General features: G+C 40.8%; 2 protein-coding genes across 3 annotated transcripts in view; both read left to right on the forward strand.

Annotated features, from left to right (window-relative positions):
* Positions 1-20,807, forward strand: part of LOC307039451 (receptor-type tyrosine-protein phosphatase gamma-like) — a 1,005,384-nt gene that overhangs the window by 173,705 nt on the left and 810,872 nt on the right. The window lies entirely within an intron of this gene.
* Positions 14,505-18,615, forward strand: LOC307039444 (uncharacterized protein). 2 transcript variants are annotated; one of them, XM_079681538.1, is made up of 5 exons: positions 14,505-15,708; positions 16,424-17,005; positions 17,095-17,238; positions 17,549-17,804; positions 18,031-18,615. In XM_079681538.1, the coding sequence occupies exons 1-5, from the start codon at positions 15,004-15,006 to the stop codon at positions 18,222-18,224; spliced, it is 1,881 nt and encodes a 626-aa protein (XP_079537664.1). In that variant the 5' UTR covers positions 14,505-15,003; the 3' UTR covers positions 18,225-18,615. The 2 variants fall into 2 exon arrangements, with proteins under 2 accessions (XP_079537664.1, XP_079537665.1); XM_079681539.1 differs by lacking the exon at positions 17,549-17,804 and having other exon boundaries at positions 14,506-15,708; positions 18,031-18,169.

The raw sequence follows: 20,807 nt of genomic DNA on the forward strand, positions 1-20,807 counted from the left end.
GTGGGTGGGTGTGTGTCTGTGTGTGTGCTACTTACTGCCTTTTTCTGCCCTTGGCCAAGGCTCCAGAAAACATGAGGTCATGTTGGGCAGACTCCATGAGCGAGTGATTTCTCTCTGCTTTGCTCTGATCGACGTCCAGCCAGCCACAAAGCCTGCCATCCCTTTCCGCTGCACCCCCGTCCTCCTCCTCCTCCTCCTCCTCCACCTCCTCCTCCTCCTCCTCCTTGATCCCTTCACTACCGACTGCAATTTCCCCTTCCTCGCCTACACAGTCTCTCTTAACTCTTCTTTCTATATTCACTTGTTTAACTCCATGTTCCCTGGTTTCCGTCCTAATCCTTTACTTTCACAACTTCCCCTTTTTCTGTGTCTCTCTCCTCTTAACCTGAATCCTTTTCTGTGCCACTTTTTGCTTTGCTTGCAGGGCCCAATGATGCTCATGTTACTGTCCCACTGTCCAGCTCAAGAAACTCGAGAAACTTATTTTAATCAAAAACTCTCAAAACCATGTCCTTTGATTACATTAGAATTAGATATCCATGATCCACAGAAGAAAATAATGTGTTACTTTTTCTCTAGTACCATCATTATTTAAAAGTTTCAATTATTACAATCAGTCTCCAGTGAGATGCCTAACGCAGCAAAGTGAACAATGACAGCTTCAGCATCTCATCTCAAGCCTAGTCATTTTGGACTAACTCACTTCACTGAACTCAATGTTACTATATTAGATGTTTTATTATAAGCCACAACTGAAATTGGTAATTTAAGAGCCAGCATGACTTATTAGTTAATTTGTTTGCAAAGGTTGGTGTTCTTTGCTTTCTTAGTTTCCTTCATTTGCATATCAAAATAATAATAATGTGATATGATCATCCACTGAATTTCACTAAAATAATAATGTGATCATAACGTGAGTTGCCCACTGACCCACTGACTATACCCATTGAATGAATAGTAATCAAACACTGGAGCACATTAACATCTTTACTTTCATTTCAGACAATTCTTTCAGCTCCTCACTAAACCATCCACACAGGGAAACACAATCCCCCCTCCTCCCTTAGTTTCCAGTGCCAGGGTATCTAGTTATCCACCAGTAGACTGCAGGACGATCCCCCCCCCCCCCACACAAACACACACCCGAACACTGCCAGCCAGCTATTGCAGGACAGCTGGTACGATAAAGCAGCACACCTCGCCCAGAGAGCAGCCCCACACCGGAGGTGGAGTTAAAGCGAGTGTCAGTTTGTGTTTGTGTGTGTACGTGTGTTTGTGTGTGTGTGTGTGTGTGTGTGTGTGTGTGTGTGTGTGTGTGTGTGTGTGTGTGTGTGTGTGTGTGTGTGTGTGTGTGTGTGTGTGTGTGTGTGTGTGTGTGTGTGTGTATATGTGTGTGTGTTTGGTGGATGTCCTTCAGCACTAAGAGTATTGGAGGGAGATGTAAAGAATGCTAATGAAGCGAATCACCAGAGTAAGGACTGACTCGGCCAGCCCTATGTATTTATGTGTGTGTGTGTGTGTGTGTGTGTGTGTGTGTGTGTGGTGTGTGTGTGTGTGTGTGTGTGTGTGTGTGTGTGTGTGTGTGTGTGTGTGTGTGTGTGTGTGTGTGTGTGATATCTGATATCAGCCCGTGTAACCGATGTATAAATTCACTTGTTTATATTGCATTACAATTATTTTTGTCCATATTTTCTTTGTAAAACGTGTCACTGTCACTTTATTTTTTAGATGCTTTTATATTGAAGAGTACGTTTTATTTTGGTACTCTTGACACATTTCTGCAGACTCGCGCTACTTTGTTCAGCCCGTCCACACACAGGCATGAAACAAATCTTGAGGCTGGGCGTGTCTGAAGCTTGGCGATTTTTTGCGAGCAACGCGACCAACAACCAATCACATGAATCTCCCACCCGACATACAAAACAATAGCAATGTTAAACGAAGTAAACTGGATATAAACTCCCCAAACAGGCGAAAACCTACCAGTTTCACCCACTGTCTCTGCCACCTCCCTCCATGCCTGGTTCCTCCAGTTTAGGTCCCGGTAGGTGAACAGAGAGCAGTCGTAAAGGACTGGGACATTTCCTACAGCAATGATTAATTTATCCTCCATTTTATGAAATATGGAAAAGACCGCAGCGGTATCTGCATACAGTACACGCGGTTTGATTGACTAGCGCTTGCACTGGCGGGATTTGCATAAACGGGATTTGATTTGCTGATGCCAGCTTCGCAAGCATTGGGAGCATCAAAAGTTGAACATTGCTCAACTTTTGATGCTCACGATGCTTGCAAAGCCATGCTCCGCTCCCCACAATGCAGTTCGGCGAAGATTAAAAATCTTCTACGTCACCCCATTCAAGTGAATGGGCGAAGCTTTGAAAGATTTTTAAAAGCAATTTAAAAAATACAGATTTCAGTATTCTGAGGCTCTGAGTCTGAGCCCGATTTATTTTCCTCGCGGACGGGAAAATGTCCGATATTATACAATTATAAAAAAAACGATAATCATGAAATAATAATCGTAAGAATGTTTTTATGAACCACACAGCTTCTGATCTTCCAAGACCCGACCGGACAAAAAGACGCGGTGCAGGCACAAAACATAGGCTACTACGAATAGAAATGCATGGCTTTTAAAATCGCTCTGTTTGATACGAAAAAAAATCGTGTTAGTGAACACGAATCAATAGATTCAATTTATTTCGTGACTATTACACAAAATGCCATGAGACTGGGTTGGCAGGTAGCTAAGGTCGCTACACTGTGTGCTAGCATGTAGCATCCTGTTTGCTAGCGCTGACAATCCAATCAAAGGACGTGAAAACGCCAACCTCATCGTACGCCTGCTAGATGGCCGGTGTCGCAAACTCCAAATCTGATAGATCAATGCAACAGTTTCATTGCCATTTGTTTTAAATTACAAGGTTGATTCTGAAGGCCTCAGGCAGATTTCTTTGACCCAGCAACACATTCTGACTGAAATATGATGAAAGCTCCAACATTAAAAACACAGAGAAAAGCTATAAGATTAAGAGAACAGACTATTGGAAATAATTGAATACATGTTAACACTAGGACCGCCAGAGGTCGCTGTAAACCGCCAACGGGTAAAATGTACCCGCTATAGATTTTCAAGGTACAATGTTCTTTTTTTTATCATACAGAACAGTGAGCTTTGATCGCACAGGGATGGAACTTATACCAATAGAATCTGTGGACTCTCAGCTTTTCATATGATATAGTTTGTGAAGATAGCATGAAGTTTAAAATATCGCTAAGAGTGCTGATTTAAACGCTTGGTGTTAGACTTGTGTTTTGTTTAGGTACAAATCTCTCTATCTCTCTCTATCGATATATCTGTAATGTTCCATATAATTGTCTACATAAATAGACAACGCGGACTACTTCTCTCATTCCGAGTGTCCATCTTTATTCAACTGGCACGTAAACTGCACACATGCATTACGTCCTCAACGTGAGCTCAGTCATCCAAGATCTTGTATTCTCCAAGATGTTACACTATCTATAACTATCTATCTGTCTATCTCTCTCTCTCTATCTATCTCTCTCTCTCAATCTATCTCTCTATCTATAAGGAACCGCAGTAGACAAAAGGCGTTGCTATAGCAACACGTCATGTTTACGCTGCATTTTCTATGAGGTAAATATTACCCGCTTGCGGATATGGGTATAAATGGCATTTTTTTTGGCGATTTTTTCAATCTGACTTCATATTGACAATTGTTAACAACATAGGGTGCTACATAACACACTTTCAGGAAAAGTCACGGACTGGGAGACTTTAATATGTTACTGAACAAAAGTTACATACAATCAAAAAACAGCTGCGGGTAAAATGTACCCGTTGGCGGTTCTAGTGTTAATGAAAGACTCCTGCTCCTCTCCCAGGAAAGAGCCTGTTCTCCTGATGACTTGTTCAGTCTGTTGGCATCAGCTGTCTTCACCCTGCTGCCCCCGCACACTACAGCAAAAAAGATGAAACTGGAGACCACCGAGTCATAAAACATCTGCAACATAGTGCTGCAGACGTTAAAGGAACTGAGTCTCCTGAGGAAATACAGGCAACTCTGGCCTTTCTTGTAAAGGGCGTCCGTGTTTTTATTCCAGTCAAGTTTATTGTCTATGTGGACACCCAGGAATGTTTCTTTCTGATAATCCATCAGCAATAAACCTAGTTTTTAGTTTTCAGAGCGTAAGATAGGCTTTGCATTGGGCAAACTGCGTGCGCATAGCTCTGACTTCTCAATGGTAACGTATGTCTGTATGTGGAAATTCCCCTTCGATTCTATTGGCTCTAACAGTTCAAAAGATATGTCAATCCTCAAAATCGACCAATGGGTTTCAGAGAAACGGCAAATACACCCATTTCCACCCAAGTGACCCCAGAGGTGGTTTTTCTTTTGCTAAACCTCTCTAAAAAGGTCAAATGTCACTTGTTTTGCATCAATCTTGATACAGGGTACTTATTATATGTTATATTTTGGATTCCTAGAGCTTTTAGTCTACTATCCCATTATCCAAGGGTAGTTTTCACTATAAGTAATGGTTTTTATTTGGACGGAAACTATAATTTACATTTTCATTACTATGTTCAATCTGAATTTACTTTAAAATTAAAAAAATCTATATTGATTCTGACTCTTCTACATCCAACTCACAGGTTTATCATTGCTTTGAGAAAAAAGATTATTAATTTACCCCTTTTAGAAGTGAAGATATAGTCATTTGTTCTGGGAATGTCATTTTCGAGCCTGAGACCTGGAAAACAGGCTTGGGGCTTAACAGGTTAATAGAGGTGTGATCTTGCTGACGTTGGTGGATCTGAGCCAAGCAGTAAACGTACATAGACTCAATAACTTCTGTTAGGTCAATTAGTAGGTCTGAGTGATTTGCCAGAATAAATTATCAGGCCTCCCGACTCCAACAATGCCTACGATGGTAATTGGGCTTGCGGCGGTACTCCGCTTCCTGAAGTCCACCACTAGCTCTTTCGTTTTAGTGACGTTGAGCTGCAGGTGGTTCTGACTGCACCACTCAACAAAACTGTCCACCACACTCCTGTGCTCAGCTTCATGATCTCTGCTGATACAGCCCACAATAGTATGTAGGTAAATACATGTATTTGCTGATTAACTGACACCTGACACAGCTATTGCTGACAGCCCTCTCTTGTTTTCTAAACAGAATAGGATAAAGCCAAGTTGTAGGCGGGCCACTGTCAATCAAATTCGGGACATAGGCTAAATGTCTGGGGCAATGATACAAATGCTGTGCAAAGCTCCTGGTCACCGTATGCCCAAGTCTAACCATCTCCTCAGAGTTTCACTAATCAAGCTTAACCATTGAGACAGGTTTCAAGAAATCAACAGTGAACAGAGAAGTAATGTATCATTAAGTATAATTCTGTGAGTGCCGCTCAACATTGTTCAAAGCAGTATACGCTATGTTATGGAAACCATGATACTCAGCTCTGCGTGTACATGAGTGTGTTGGTGTTTAAAACACACATTGCTGGAAATCTTGATCTGCTTCTGTATGGCATTTTAGCATGAGGGTGGTACATATATTTCCATATATATATGGCTTGAATGTTGAATATCTGCCTCTTTCTCTCTGCTGTGTGCTGGTGCAGATGAGCTCTAACAGAAAGGGGGGGGGGGCAGGCGGAGAGTGAAGAGGGGCAGTGAGGGATGGATGGAGAAAAGAAAGTTGTTATGTGGGCCTATACTGCATACCAGTTCATGTGGAAAACCAAAACATTTGATTTTTCTTGATTTTCCACCATATGGTTATTTGTTTATCTATTTAATTATCAGTTTGTTTTTATACTCTGAAATCATTCTCTGTCTTATTCAAACCTACGTTTTTGCAGCAGGTGTTGTTTTTTTCTAACAGACAGGATGTCGTTAGTATTGAGATGCAAATATGATGTGTGTCTCCTCTGAAGATCTTTCAATTGAATGTTCTGCCTTGGTTAGACAAAGTGACATTTAAGATGCTTTATTGTTCCGACAGCTTGTTCTTTTTCTTCTGTGTAGCCTTGACAATACATGTCTTTGTGTAAAGTGATTCTTTCTATCTATTGTAACCACAAGTTGTGTATACAAGAAGAAAGCTTTGTCATGAAAAAGACAGGCTAACTATCTGTAAAATTATAAAAGCCTGTCTTTTTCATGACAAAGCTTTCTTCTTGTATACACAACTTGTGGTTACAACGTTCAAATCTTCCTTTCAGAGCAGTAGCTCTGTTAGTGCTCAGAAGTCAGTGAGACACAGCAAAAGACTGAACCAGGTTCCAGCTCCGTCCTGTGTGCTGATTCTTTTTTGCACCAGAGCTCATCAATTATATAAGCGCATCTTCTAAATGCCTGTGTTGTAATATAATATATATAATACATGCAGTGCAGAGCATTGTCTTTTTCTTTACTGAAATGTTTCCCCTTACACAATCACAGGATGGCTCGCCCTTTCTTTTCCTATTCTCCTACCCCCCCCACTCACAGTAGGCCTCTGTTCTCCTCTCCTCCTCTGCCCTGACTGGTTGCCATACCAGTGGGCTGTCCATCAGTGGCCTGGTAACTGTTGCTATGAGAGCAGTGTCATTTTATCGTTTTGCTCAATTATTCTCTTATGCTCTCTCTTCTCTATATATTCCTCTTTCTCTTCTTCTCCTTCACCCCCTCTCCGGCTTTGCTTAAGCCCATCTCTTTGTTTTATCCCCCCCCCGTTCCCATTCTCATCTGTCTCTCCTTACTCATCTCCTTCAATGTCCTTCACCTCAGTTCTCAATCCGCCTGCTGTCTCCTTTCTCTGTCACTGACTTCAACATGTGTTATTCTTGTGGTAGAAGCCCATTGCTCAGAGCCCTCCACCCAGTGAGTTTAGCATGTCAATGTCAAACTGGTCTGCTTCATGTTGAATGGTTAGAAATTGACTCTCACTGGGTGTCTCCAGATTTGAATGTGATATATTATTTCACTTTAAGAAAGACAATATTAAAGATTGTTTTAATCTGATTTTGAGGACTTTACGAGACTCCCAATGAGTGTGGACATATAGTAGCTGTTGCCATCAGGACATGAATGAAGGACAATGCACTCAGAGGCTTTAGAGAGGTCGGGGGGGGGAGGGCACTCAGGTTTGTGAAGGCAGGAGCAGAAAACAAGTTGATGAAAAGCTACTGAGTGAAAGACAGGGAGAAGAAAGAGGGAAGGGAACAAGAAGATGTGTTTGGCGAGCATGAAGGAGGTTAGGGCGGGGTCTGTGCATAATTACATTTTCTGTTCTGAGCAATATCGGCAATCGATAATGTAATTCATAGAAAAGCCATGGAGCAGCCTCTCATTGGCATTCACAGACATGAGCCACGCCAACATCCCGAATAATTAAAACAAGAAGAGGGGGAGGAGAGAGCGAGTTCATTCAATTTAACATTATTTGTTTTATTTTTTCAACTAATAATTTGTTTTTCAATATATTTTTTGAATGTAAATATCTTTCATTCAGAGCTCAACTAAGAAATATCCGTTTTGACGAATATACAATCTTAAGGTTACGCATAGGCCCGCACATGTGCATTGAACAGAAAACTAATGTATAAGACAGGACTGTCTTCAAACAACCCAGGCCGCCAGGAAGAGAGCCATTTCTCAGCACGACAGATCTTTTCCTGCACCAAGAGACAGAGAGCAACCATTACATTGTGGTAAGTGAAAACAACAATTTAATTACGCTGCTGTATTTCGTAGCATACTGTTATTTCCATGCTATATATTTTGCCATTTGTGTGCAAACATACTTGGTAACATTATTTGATATTGAGGTTGGTAAATGTTAAACTTAGTTTAGTTTAACGTTACAGTTGCTAACATTACGTGATGTCCATGTTGGTAAGTCTTAAACTTAGTTTAGTTTAACTTTACACTTGGTAACAATACGTGTTGTCGACGTTGGTAAATGTTACATAAATTAACTAATTTTATCCGTGACTTATTTTACAGCTGTAACGTTAATTAGCTAGTTATTAGCTAGCTAGCAAGCAGCTAGCATACCACCATGCGGTCCCGGACCGGCCCGCATGGTGGTTCTAATTCAACTTCAAGTTTTATTTTTCAACCTTGTTTTTTGGACCTGCAGTGCATGTTTTTATCTTTTGGCATGTTTTGTTCATGGAAAATGCTTTGCAGTTGGTTCAAAGACTCCTGCATATAATGTCTTAATCTTAATAAGATGTTGTGTGGTATGATTTCCAAATATAATAAATGCTGAAAAATAAGTGCACAGTATGTTTTATTAATTTAATTTAGTGATAAACTTAGCGGTTACTCCTGAGTTTAATTTGTTTGGCACCCTGCAACAATCTGGGTTTCTCATTTTGCCCCCCAGGAAAAATAATTGCCCACCCTGCTAATAATATTAACTAAGATGGGAGTTGAGAAGGGTCTGCTCTGATCTGAGCATCTCAAAATGATAAAGACACTGGCGCACCCAGCAATTTGTAATGTAATGTCAATTTGACAAACAAGATATGAAATTTCCAATCGAAAAACACTGTTAACCTTACTATAGGTGTGTACAATCGTAGATAAAAAATATAGCTAGATGACTTAATCCTAAACTAAGCCTGAACGCACACAAACGTCTTCAACAACTATATTGATTGCATTAAAGTTAAATCATATTCTGCCATTGATTTGAGCATTTCTATTGGTGATGTTTTTGAAGGCTATGAGTTAATCTCTCTTTTTTTCTCCCTCTTTCAGAAAGTTGCCGACGTATGCCCACCCAGCAAAGAACATAAAGAAACCTAGGCGAGCTGAGTCTAACCATTACCTATCTCTGCCTTTAAACGAGACACCATGGAGCAAGAGAGAGTGGCCCTTTTGTCTGAGGTAAAGAAAAGGAACAATGTCCAAACCATAAGACAGAAGATGGCTCGGACGTTCGCATTTCGGAGGCAAGAAATTGTCGACAAGAAAACATCTTTGCACAAAATGATCGAGAGATGGCCAGCAGTCTTCGAAGTTCAAGAGGTACACTAACTTTACTCATAGTATGTATGTGTGTGTGTAATCAAATGTACGTAAAGCTAAATCACATGCTTTTGCATGAGGCACATATCCTTTGTCTGTTTTTGATATATATACCTATACTACCTATATTCCCTAGGTGAATGAATAATTCATCAGAGTAACCACAATACCCCTTGAAGCAAGATTCATGCAAAAACTTGACGAGAAGTGCAGTGAACTAATTCAAGTCGTCAGAAAGAAGGGTGGAGCTATCCGAGAGAAGACAAAGCTCCTGCCATTTGTGGAAACGGTATGTACAGATATTTTTTACTTTATTGCTCACTTACATATAATCAATAACAATAGATATATTTTTCAATACATAATCAATTATTTATAGCATTGGTCACTGAACCGACAGCAACCTTTTAGCCGGCAATTTCATAGACTTGGCACATTCATTCTTCATGTTCATGTTTTTCTACATGTTTATAGGTGCAGACATCCATTTTGGCGTAATGGGAATTCTTGGCTGTTTTTTCATGGCCTTAATATGGTTGACACACTAATTGATATTGTAATCATTATTTTATCGACTGATATGAAAAAGTGTCCAGCCCTACCTTCACGCCAAACTATCCTCTTTTTGCATGTCTCTACTGTCTAAATGCATCCTTACTCATTTATCACCCAAAGCTCATCTGCATATATGACCATTCCCATGCATTCATTCCTACATACACTAGATCTCAATCCCACATTAACAAACCGTGACACACTCACACTGATTGAATGGACAAACTGAACAATTAACATGAATTATTGTGACTGTCTTCATGCAGGATACTGACACCACTACAAAGAGGGAGATTGCTCTCAAATGTCTCATCCTCAACATGGGAGAATCGGTGGAGGACCTGATCAAAGAATTCCTGGTAAGGCAAGATTACTGTTGAGGTGTTAAAATTCTAGCTAAGGCTGTCCACTTTATATGATGTGTGTTACATTTTACATAACATTTTAGTTATTTAGCAGGTGCTCTTATCCCGAGTGACTAACAACAAGTGTAATAGGAGTACAAGTCAAATTCAAATGTCACCAACACAGCGAGTAACCAATAGGCAGTCATAGTAGTGTTTAAAGAAGTGCTCAGACAATAGCTACAGACAAGAGCCAAAGCTATGAATCACGATACAATTCCTTCTTACAGCCAATTTTGGCCTTCCAGGACGTCCAAGATATGTCTTAAAAGTTAGGCTATTCATCTGGGGGGAAACCCGAGCTATATTGATTTCAGATTATTTTTTCCTAAATTATTTTCCAGGTGTCTGAGAAGGAAGAGGCTGGAAAAATTCTTTAGCGGGAAACTATCGCAATCTTCGTCATCAGAGATGCACAAGCCGCAACCAAAGACATTGGCATCATTCTTGAGGGACAAGAGGTTGTGAATAAGTTGGCGTCTGTTACAAATGCTGTCGCCATTCTCCTGGGCTTCCTTTATGCTCTCAATCTGGAATGTCCCAAGACATTAAAATTAACATTTGAATATATCCAGAAAGTCTTCATGGAGCTGGACCCGAAAGGCATGGCCACCAAGGTCGAGAAGCTCTATGACCAGCTCTACAATAGAGCTTAGTTCAGGTTTCCTACACGTCCAAGTTTTCCAGTCATGGAAAATGATAAAGACAATAACAAGTCACAGAAAACGTATGTGACTGTCCTGGAGAATGAAAAGGTTACACACCTGTTGTGTGACTATTTATGGTTCGTCATTCTGAAGTTCAATTGTTTGAAAATATAAAAACTAGCAATTACCATGTGGCACTGATGGGCTCTGCTGGGCTGGTAGAGTACGCAACTGTTTTGCATACGCATTTGGTTTCAAAGGTCAATAATATGTTTGGCTGCCAGCTCTTCAAAGTTCAAAATCTGACCCTTGAGAACTAAGCTTAATGGCTAACTTAAGACTTGACTCACTTTTACACGATTTTTCAAAATGTGTAGAATGTCTTCATGTCTGGTCAGCTAAATGTTAACCTCACTTGAGGATTTTACATTTCAGCACGTTTGGGATTCCAAAGTTAATGTTATTAGAGTTGTTCAATGTTAAGGTAAATCGGGGTGTCTGTGGAAGACTTTAAGCAGATTTAAAGCACGTAAATCATAACTAATTTAAGGAAGAGGGCTTAAAAATACAGCTAAATTGTTTTACCCTAAAAGGTAATATTTATTAAAATGATAATTTCTGTATTTTTCTCATTGTAAACTGTTGGTCATATTTTTGTTTGCTTATATCACAGCATAAGTCTGAAAGATATTTCATTTCCAAAAGGAACGGTCACTTTATAGCAGTGGTCGCCAACCAGTCGATCGCGATCGACCGGTCGATCGCGAGTGTGGTGCGGGTAGATCGCGGACCGTTAAAAAAAAAAGCAACAAAAGAAAAATTTAATTAAAATAATGTTTGAAAAATATTTTTTTAGATGTAAACCTATCATCCACCACCCCGTTAGCAGGTGCCACTTGATTAACGTATATTTGAGACACCTCAATAATATAATACATTAACCGTGCTTTACGTGAACCTCATCATGACACAAGAGACAACGGCAGGGCTGTAATTTCCCGTGTTCACTGAACGCAACAGAGGCAAGACACCACACCAATCAGAGAGTTGCATGGAAATACACGTGTGCTTGTGTCATTCAAGCTCTGTGTGTGTGTGGCAATAGCGCATTTAGTGTGATAGAGAGAGGGAGAGAGGGACGGAGAGAGGGAGAGAGAGGAACCGGTGCTAGCGGGGACCGTGATGTTAGCATCTGGTTAGCTAGCTGCACTAACTAACTAACGGACATAAGGAGCTGTTACCACAACAAGCTGGAGGAGAGTCCTCTCCTGTCAGACTGAGGGGCTCAGGTGAGCTAAAGGACTCTGACGGCCCGTCTACACTACAGGCATGAAAAAATCTTGAAGCTGGGCGTGTCTGAAGCTTGGCGATTTTTTGCGAGCAACCAATCACATGAATCTCCCGCCCCCGACATACAAAGCAATAGCAATGTTAAAACGAAGTAAACTGGATATAAACTCTCCAAACAGGCGAAAAAAATATCAGTTTCACCCTCTGTCTCTGCCACCTCCCTCCATGCCTGGTTCCTCCGGTTTGTATCCCGGTAAATAGTTCCGGTCGTAAAGAACCGAGTGATTTGCTACCGTAATATCTCGTTTGGAATATGAGGAAATGAACTGGGGTCTGGCTCTCCCAGCTTGCACGCGGTTTGATTGGCTGAGCTTGCACTGGCGGGATTTGCATAAACGGAATTTGATTGGCTGATGCCAAGCATCGAGCCTCAAAAGTTGAACATTGTTCAACTTTTGATGCCGATAGATGCTCGTGATGCTTGCAAAGCCATGCCATGCTCCCCACAATGCAGTTCGGCGAAGATTAAAAATCTTCTACGTCACCCCATTCAAGTGAATGGGCGAAGCGTTGAAAGCATCTTTTGATGCCTGTAGTGTAGACGTACCGTGAGTGTTTAGAACGGTTTTGTCACAAATTATTCAAAAGATTATTTCCGCGGCACACCTTCATATGATCATTATAGTTATACAAAGAATAAGAGAATAAATGAAAAACAGGTATGAAATAGCCTACTATACAGTATGTCAGTAAAACAAGAATACAGTTTAAAAGGGGAGTGATTTGTAAAATATCCATAAAGAAAAAGAAAATCTGTTTACAGTTCTGTTTCATATGGGTGCTGAGAGAGGTATCCATAGAACTCTTCATGTTGCTCTCAAAGTGCACCAGATTGATGCTTTCAACTTCAATGGTTAAAAAAAATCTTCCCGGGGGAGCATCCCCCCGGACCCCCCTAGAGGAGGTGAGGACCCCCCTAGAGGAGGTGAGGTCCGCCCCCCAAATAGCACTTTACCCCTGCCTATATGCCGTGAGCTGATTATGGAGCTTTCATTGTAACAGTAATTCAGATGCAATTAGCCTATATAAAAGGCCTCAAATTGGAAGCATTGCCTGGGCCGTCTTTTTCACTCAATTCTGCAATAGGTAGATCTCGCCTTTCACCTAGGCCGAGGTCTGCGATCTTGGGCTTAAAAAGGTTGGTGACCACTGCTTTATAGTATGAACGTTTTTCATTTGTTTTCTTAAATGTTTTGATATGTGGGGCTGACAATCAGACCATTGAAACTTGACTGTTTTCTGGCAAGAATTATTTTTCATTTTTATACCAGTAGGCATACAACCGCGGTGCAGTTTTTCTATGTATTATTTTAAATTGTTACATTTTATTTGAACAATGCAGATACCCTGTAAATATGGTTGTTTTATAAGTAATAAACCCGTTATTAAATATCACAATGTGTAATGAGAATTATTGATGTAATCTATATTTTTTGGATTAGATTAAATTAGAAAAATATAGTTTAAAAAAATGTATACATTTTTGATTGGATAAAACAAATAATATTTAGTTAATTTTAACAAGAAAAAACTGTTTGATAAAATCTATATGTTTTTGTTTGGATTAAATATAGAATTTAAATTAATTGACTTCCTTCAACAAGAAAAATATACTTTGTGCCAAGTCTTATATAATAGTTTCCATGGACATAAGAAATATTGTTTGAGGCAAGTTATTTATTTTTCATTGGCTCAAGCTATAGAGTATTGTTGGAGATTTGGAGGATGTTTAAAACCAACCTCGTCTCCGCGTGTCGTTTGGTAAGCTGGGTAAATTTGTAAAAAGGAAGGGATTAAGAAACACCAGAATGCAAGTTAAACAATAATCTTGTTTTAATGATAAAAAGTAACAATACAAATACAAAGGAAGTACTTCCTGCTCTTCCTCCAATCACTTCAATACCCTTCCGACTGTAGGAACTCAATATCCTACTTTACAACTAAAACACGTATTTGTATTGTTACTATAAAAACACTGTAAACTTCGTCTGACAACCCTAACATTTGGAATATGGTCAAATCACAGATTTCGAATTAAATGGTGTCTGCTCACCTGGTAGCCTATTGTACAGAGCTCTGTTTTTAGTTGTCAGAAGAGGCCGAGATGTTTAGCCCTGGACCATTTGTCCGCTTGCTGCTGGTGGTCTCTTCCCCGAAAACACCCCACTCAGACACGTCGGGTCACCATTTGTTGGAGATTTGGAGGATGTTTAAAACCAACCTCGTCTCCGCGTGTCGTTTGGTAAGCTGGGTAAATTCGTAAAAAGGAAGGGATTAAGAAACACCAGAATGCAAGTTAAACAATAATCTTGTTTTAATGATAAAAAGTAACAATACAAATACAAAGGAAGTACTTCATGTTCTTCCTCCAATCTCACGGATCTGGTCAGTTTGAAGAAAAGAAGAGACTGGTCTAAAGAAAACATAGGCTTATATCCAAAACCCCAGGAGGAGCTATGCGGCTGCCCCCCCCCCCCCCCCCCCCGAGGGGCCCTCCACTTAGAAAAGACAGCCAATCAGCGCGAGCCAGAGGCGACCCTTACATTCGAGATAACAAACCCCTCCTTGCAAGTTTCACATACTTTTGGCATTTTATAAAGATAGTTTTAAGATATAGTTTTTTATAGTTGGATTATACAAATAACACATGTGAGTTACCTTAACCTCAAACACAGGGTGTCCGCGGGGTCTTAAAAAGTATTAAAAGGTGATAAATCAATTTAGCGAAAAATAAGGCTTTTAAAAAGTATTAAAAAGTATTAAATTGCATTTTCCAAGGTATTAAATTTTGTAGCTTGTTTGCAATAAGTATATAAATTATATTCTAAAGTTTGCCTGAATTTAATCATTGCGTAGGTGTATAGTGTGATTCTGTGTAGTTATTTTTTTTTTTCATCCCGTTGGATTTTACGTCATCTGAACAGGACATTGCACGCTCACTGATGACTGCTGCTTGATAGCGCGCGAAGGTCAGTTTACGCCAGTTACAACATGGGGAAATGCAAGTTTTCATCCAAATGGTTGGAGGATACGGAGTTCGAACCATGGCTGAGGCCCGTGTCTGGGAATAACCGTGAGGCCTACTGCTGCATGTGTCGGAAGGCGATTAGTGTTGCCTCGATGGGGATCAAAGCTGTCCGGTCCCACATGCTAAGTGCTAGCCACAAAGCCGCTGTGGGACGCAGACAGCAGGTCTCAATCGCGCATTTCTGCGTAACATCACCGCCCCCACCCACTATCGCTGAAGCTACTACAGCCTCCGCCACTTCATCTAGCGCTACTGCTGACCTCCGAGTGATGCTGGGCGCCACTCCAACGCTGCAGGCAGAGGTTCTGTGGTGCCTCAACACCGTAATTAAACACCAATCCATCAATTCCAATGAAGGGATTTCCGATCTTTTCCGAGCTATGTTCCCAGATTCGGAAATAGCCAAGAAGTTCGCCTGTGGAAAAGACAAAACAGGGTACATAGTCCGATTCGGCTTGGCCCCTTACTTTAAAGAACAGCTCGTTAATAGCATCAACAAGGCTGGGCCGTTTGTGCTGATGTTTGACGAGAGCCTTAATCAAGCCACCAAGAAAAAACAGATGGACGTCCACATTCGTTATTGGGATGATGGCTGTGTACGGGCCAGGTATCTTGGGTCGCAATTTTTGGGACACGGAAGAGCCGAGGACTTGCTGCATCACATTAAAGTAAGTGTATCTCTAGTCTACTTGCATTTCATGTTTAGGGCCTGCCTGAGCCACGGGTCTTTTTTTCTTCAATCCCAGGTCTTTTTTTATTTTCAAAACATATATTATGAATATGAGTTATGTGCTTTGTAAACGACTGAATCTTTTGTTGCACACATGGCTATTTTTGGTAGATTTGGCATCTTTTCAGACGCTCTTAGGCAATTAGCGAGTATTATTTAAGATGCGACTAGAAACACATTTTTACGACAAAAGTTATTACCGGGGGAAATGCGAAAAATATACATAAAGATCTATTATATGGTAATTTAGCATGCTGCTCAGAGTAATCTAAGTCAGCAGCAGCGCCGTATAGATAGAATAGATAGATTATATTATACGGCTCTGGTCAGCAGCAGCACAGCGTCTCTCCCTCTGGTGAGAGTGAGTTACTATGGTTACGGGAACGCTCTGTGTCTCTGTCGCCCTGAAACTTTCTCGCGATTCACAGTGGGAGGAGAGAACGGAGATACCACCAGTAATGTGTTTCAATTATAAAATGTAAGTTAATATTGCAATCTTGCTTCATGACATTTGAACACCAAATAAATGACTAATTTAAATGTTATGAGTGACAAACCTATAGTTGCACCTTACCGTGCATCTGAATGACCCTGTATTTCAAGAATACACTTTCAAGGATTGTTGCCATTAATTTATTACTGTTAATTCACAGGAATGTGGTGCACAACTGAAGATGAGGCAGCTTATGTCTGTCAGCATGGATGGACCCAACGTCAACTTCAAATTGGTGAATCTTCTACAGAAAGAGCACGCAGAGCTCTATGGAGGTGCTCAGCTTGTCCTTGTTGGAAGCTGTGGCCTTCACACTCTCCACAACGCAGTAAAGGCCGGTTTTACGATGTGGCAGCTTGAAAGGCTCCTGAGAGCAATGCACTACCTCTTCCACAACGTTCCTGCGAGGAGAGAGGACTTCACCAGTCTGACAGGGTCCTCCTGCTTCCCACTACCATTCTGCGGCCACAGATGGGTTGAAAATGTCCGTGTGGCAGAGAGAGCGGTTGAAATTTGGCCGATGCTACAGAAGTACGTGGATGGTGTCAAAAACAAGAAGATCCCAAACCCTGCCACAGCCTCTTATGACACCATTGCGGCAGCACAAGGGGATCCACTCATCATAGCCAAGCTGCAGTTCTTCTTTGCGATATCCAGGACCTTCAGCCCCTTCCTGTTAAAATTTCAAACTGATGAGCCAGTGATGCCCTTCTTAGCTAAAGACTTGGCTGAGTTACTGAAGGTAATAATAACAGTAATTAAACTGAATTTGATTAATCCACACGAATGGTTCTGTCATTGATTTCTTGTTATTTCTTTATAATATGGTAGAGTCTACTGAGACGGTTTGTGAAGAGTGAACTCCTAGAGGACATCACCCCCCTGAAGCTCACCAAAGTCGATGCAGCTGATGAGAAGAACTGGGTCTCCCCGATGAATGCTGACATAGGCCTTGGTGCTGAATCTGTCATCAAGGTAATTTTGATATATTTTCAGAGACGTACTGTATATGTATAGATCTATACAGTTATGGGCCTACTATGTCTTTGCTCTACCTGTACACTGATCCAGCCAGTTTAATATGATAAATTCACCTTTTTACCATTGTATTATGCTAATGAAGGGACATTTGTTAAAAAATTAAATGAACTTCCATTACATATTGTGTAGTTTCAAATAAATGTATATTGAAACTCATTTTGTCATTTCAATGAGAGGTTGATATAAACTTTATTTTGTAAATCATCCTTTCTGCACAATTTACAGTCTATGTATTATTTGTCAGGCACTTCAGAGCAAACCAGGAGGCAGAGTAGGTGAGCTTTCTGTGCTCACGTTCAGGAAAGAGTGCATGAAGGGCCTGGCTGCAATGGTCAAGAAAGTGCAGGAGAAAAGCCCCCTCAAATTTCCAGTCGTCAGGAACATTGCATGTTTGGATCCCACAAACATGAGCAGGGATCCAGAGTGGTGCATCAGCAAGATGAAGAGTGTAGTCCAAAGATTCCTGGAGGACAAGCAGTTGGCAGGAGGAGTTTCAGCTGGTAGGAACAAGTATTGTTTAGGGACAATAGAAGCTTGTGTGGATTTAATTATTACGCATTCTTGTTTAAATTTGTTTTAGGAAATCTACAATACACTGTGCTTTTTATGTGTACAGATGCTGCGAGCTATGTATCTCTCAAACAACGGATGAAGCAGATGACTGTGGAATGAAATATAATGACATATGAATAATTACTTCTTTCCCTTTCTCTGTCAATGTTGTAGGTGATGTGATCGTTCAGCAATTTCAAAGATTTCTGTCTGTTGAGGGTAGAGGTGAAGGCTTCCTCTCCTTCCAGCCATTTGAGCAGCGGCTCGATGTTTTCCTGCACAGGCTGAGGAAAAGCTGGATCTTTAATGGCTCAACTGCTAACAAAGTCCAACACCCTCAGGAGGAGGCACAAAGAGAAATGCATTGAGCTGGAACAAACCGAAAAAGAGTGGGACAGCAAAGCAAATGAATTGAGGCACATGCCATGATGGGTATTTGTGAACTCCTACATGGCATTACCCCGCTGAAGCTGACCAAAGTTTAATGTATATTTCATAGTACAACATTTTGTCATTTGTTTTGTTTATTGGTCAAATAATTTTTCTAATAAACCTTGCATTGGGTTGGTCACAAAATTCATTCTCTTGTGCTTTGTTCTATCTGAATTATGATAAGGAGTTATCATAAACGGTTTAGTTGTGCTATCTTACAATCAATACTGTATAGAGTAAATGTGAGGTAAAGTGTGTCGCCAATGTTAGAACTTGAAGTGGCGATGAGGTCTTAAAATGTATGGAAAGGGTCTTAAAAAAAGTCTTAAAAGGTATTAAATTTGACTTCAGGATTCCTGTATATACCCTGAAACAATAATAACAAGAGGAAAACATCAGCTCTGATCTCAAGCAGTTAAAAAGTACCGCACACTCATTTAGCCTGCAACTCTTCCAGACCCTTGAGCTATTGTTCTTTAAGAATATTCCCTGCAGAATCTTTATTTCAAATAAAAGGTTTCACATTGCATATTTCCAGCTTCCTTTACACATACTGTTATTATTAATACAAAGTAATCAACCACACACATCTATTTAAAACAAGTAGATTTCCCTGATCATTTGACATGCTGAAAATCTCAAGAAGAATGTCCCCACCCCCAGCTCTCTCGTCCCTGTCATAAAAGCTGCTTCCATTTCATATAGAGTAATAAAACATGTTTAAGTTAATTTCTCCACAATGTTTATAGCCCTCCAGTACCCACGTATGAAAGAATAAAAACAGAGGAATCAAATAAAACACCAATACAGGAATAGTTGATAAATGATTATACAGGACATATGATCACAGTAAGGAATACACACACATATTCTCTATGAAGTGACCCTTGTTATAGGTCCGAATGTCCTGTCCCCTGAAAGTCATGAGTTTTGGTTGATTAACAGAAGTTTAATTGTTCTTGTGGCTTAATGGCTTCCCTGAACTTCCCTTCACCCCAAAGTCAACTTACTAGGAATGAATACATTTTATTGATAAGCTCAAAAGGACGTTTATCTTGGTTACTGCTGGGTGACCCAAGTCTCAAGGCCTGCAGGATGTGTAGGAGATAAACATTAATTCTACAAGACTTTAACTGCCTTATATCTGAAAATGTATCCGGGAATTCCCCTGTTAATTGCAAGGACTATTGATAATTAACAGAGAGACCCTAGGGGCCTCTTCTTGGTATCTGCTAGGCAGAAGTCACTCAATGCAGAAATCACAAGTTTAACACACATTCTATATAAGGTGACATTAAAATGAATATACCAGATTGAACTTTCCTGCCATAACACGTTACTTTAATCCTTCAAATAATTCAAATAATCCTTCAATTCCCCCTTTTGGTCTCGCCTCACGAGACCAACACACATAAGACATTTGAAACACAGCTACTGTCATTCCTTGCCAATGTGTCTGCTCCCCAACAGTATACCTTTGTAAACAGAACACAACTTTCAATGTCAGTGAAGGAACTATCAGAGTGCGAACCTGAGTGCCAGAAAGCAGCATCCTTGCGTGTTGTTGAATCCTCAGGCCCCCCCCCCTCAGCGGAAAACGCCAACAAGGGCAGCTGATAGGGAGGGGGAGATGCGGCCTTTCCTTCAAAGGTGGAACTGATGAATCTGATCAGAGAGAAGTAGATTCCTCTGCTGCCTCGAGAAGTCCCCCAGCCTGCTGACAGCCGCTTCCGAGTCATCTGCTGTAGGGATTTCCGCGAGGTCCTTCTCCTCCAGTCCGCTGATGACAGCTTCCGAGTCGTCTGCTGTAGGGATGTCCTCGTTGACGATAGCCAGGTCCGTCCTGATGTCCTCCATGGTCCTAGCCGGTGATTTCCTCGCCGCACACTGGCTCCAGTAGCACCAGATGTCCCCCTTTGCTCCTCGGCGGACGGCATGAGATGTCCTCTGGGTCACTCTGTAGAGGCCGGAGAACCTGGGGTTGAGTCACGTAGGCCTGACGAACTCCGCTGTGCCGGCCTCCTGCTCCTCGGGTCCCCCTTTTGGCGTCAGCAACCTGTGTGGAGAAATCTGATACCCACCCCTCAAGTCTACGCTCAGGGCTTCTGGGCCCTCAGGTGTTTGACCCACCACTGGTAGGCTGCTTCGGAATTCTAATACTTGGCCTGTGTCAACAAAATAAACCCCAACATCTTCAGGTGAACTAAATAACATATCTCAATAGCTCTGAATTTCTGACAAGCATCTGTGTTATTATAAATGAAATCCTTGAGATCCTATTTAAAATCGAAATATAATATGAACTGCTAATGTCTCTGGTAATGGAATACACTAATGTTATGGATTAAAAACAACTAAAATCATGATACTGACAAAGTGAATCATTTCCAGGCGAGACTGCTTCTACCTGTCACTGCTTAGATATTATCAAGCTGAAAAAATGAATACAGAAATCCAACATACTGTCATCAAATGTCTTTCTATTATGAATTTAAATTAAATGTACATCCCCATAATGA

Source organism: Notothenia rossii, assembly GCF_949606895.1.
Source record: "Notothenia rossii genome assembly, chromosome: 5".
NCBI lineage: Eukaryota > Metazoa > Chordata > Actinopteri > Perciformes > Nototheniidae > Notothenia > Notothenia rossii.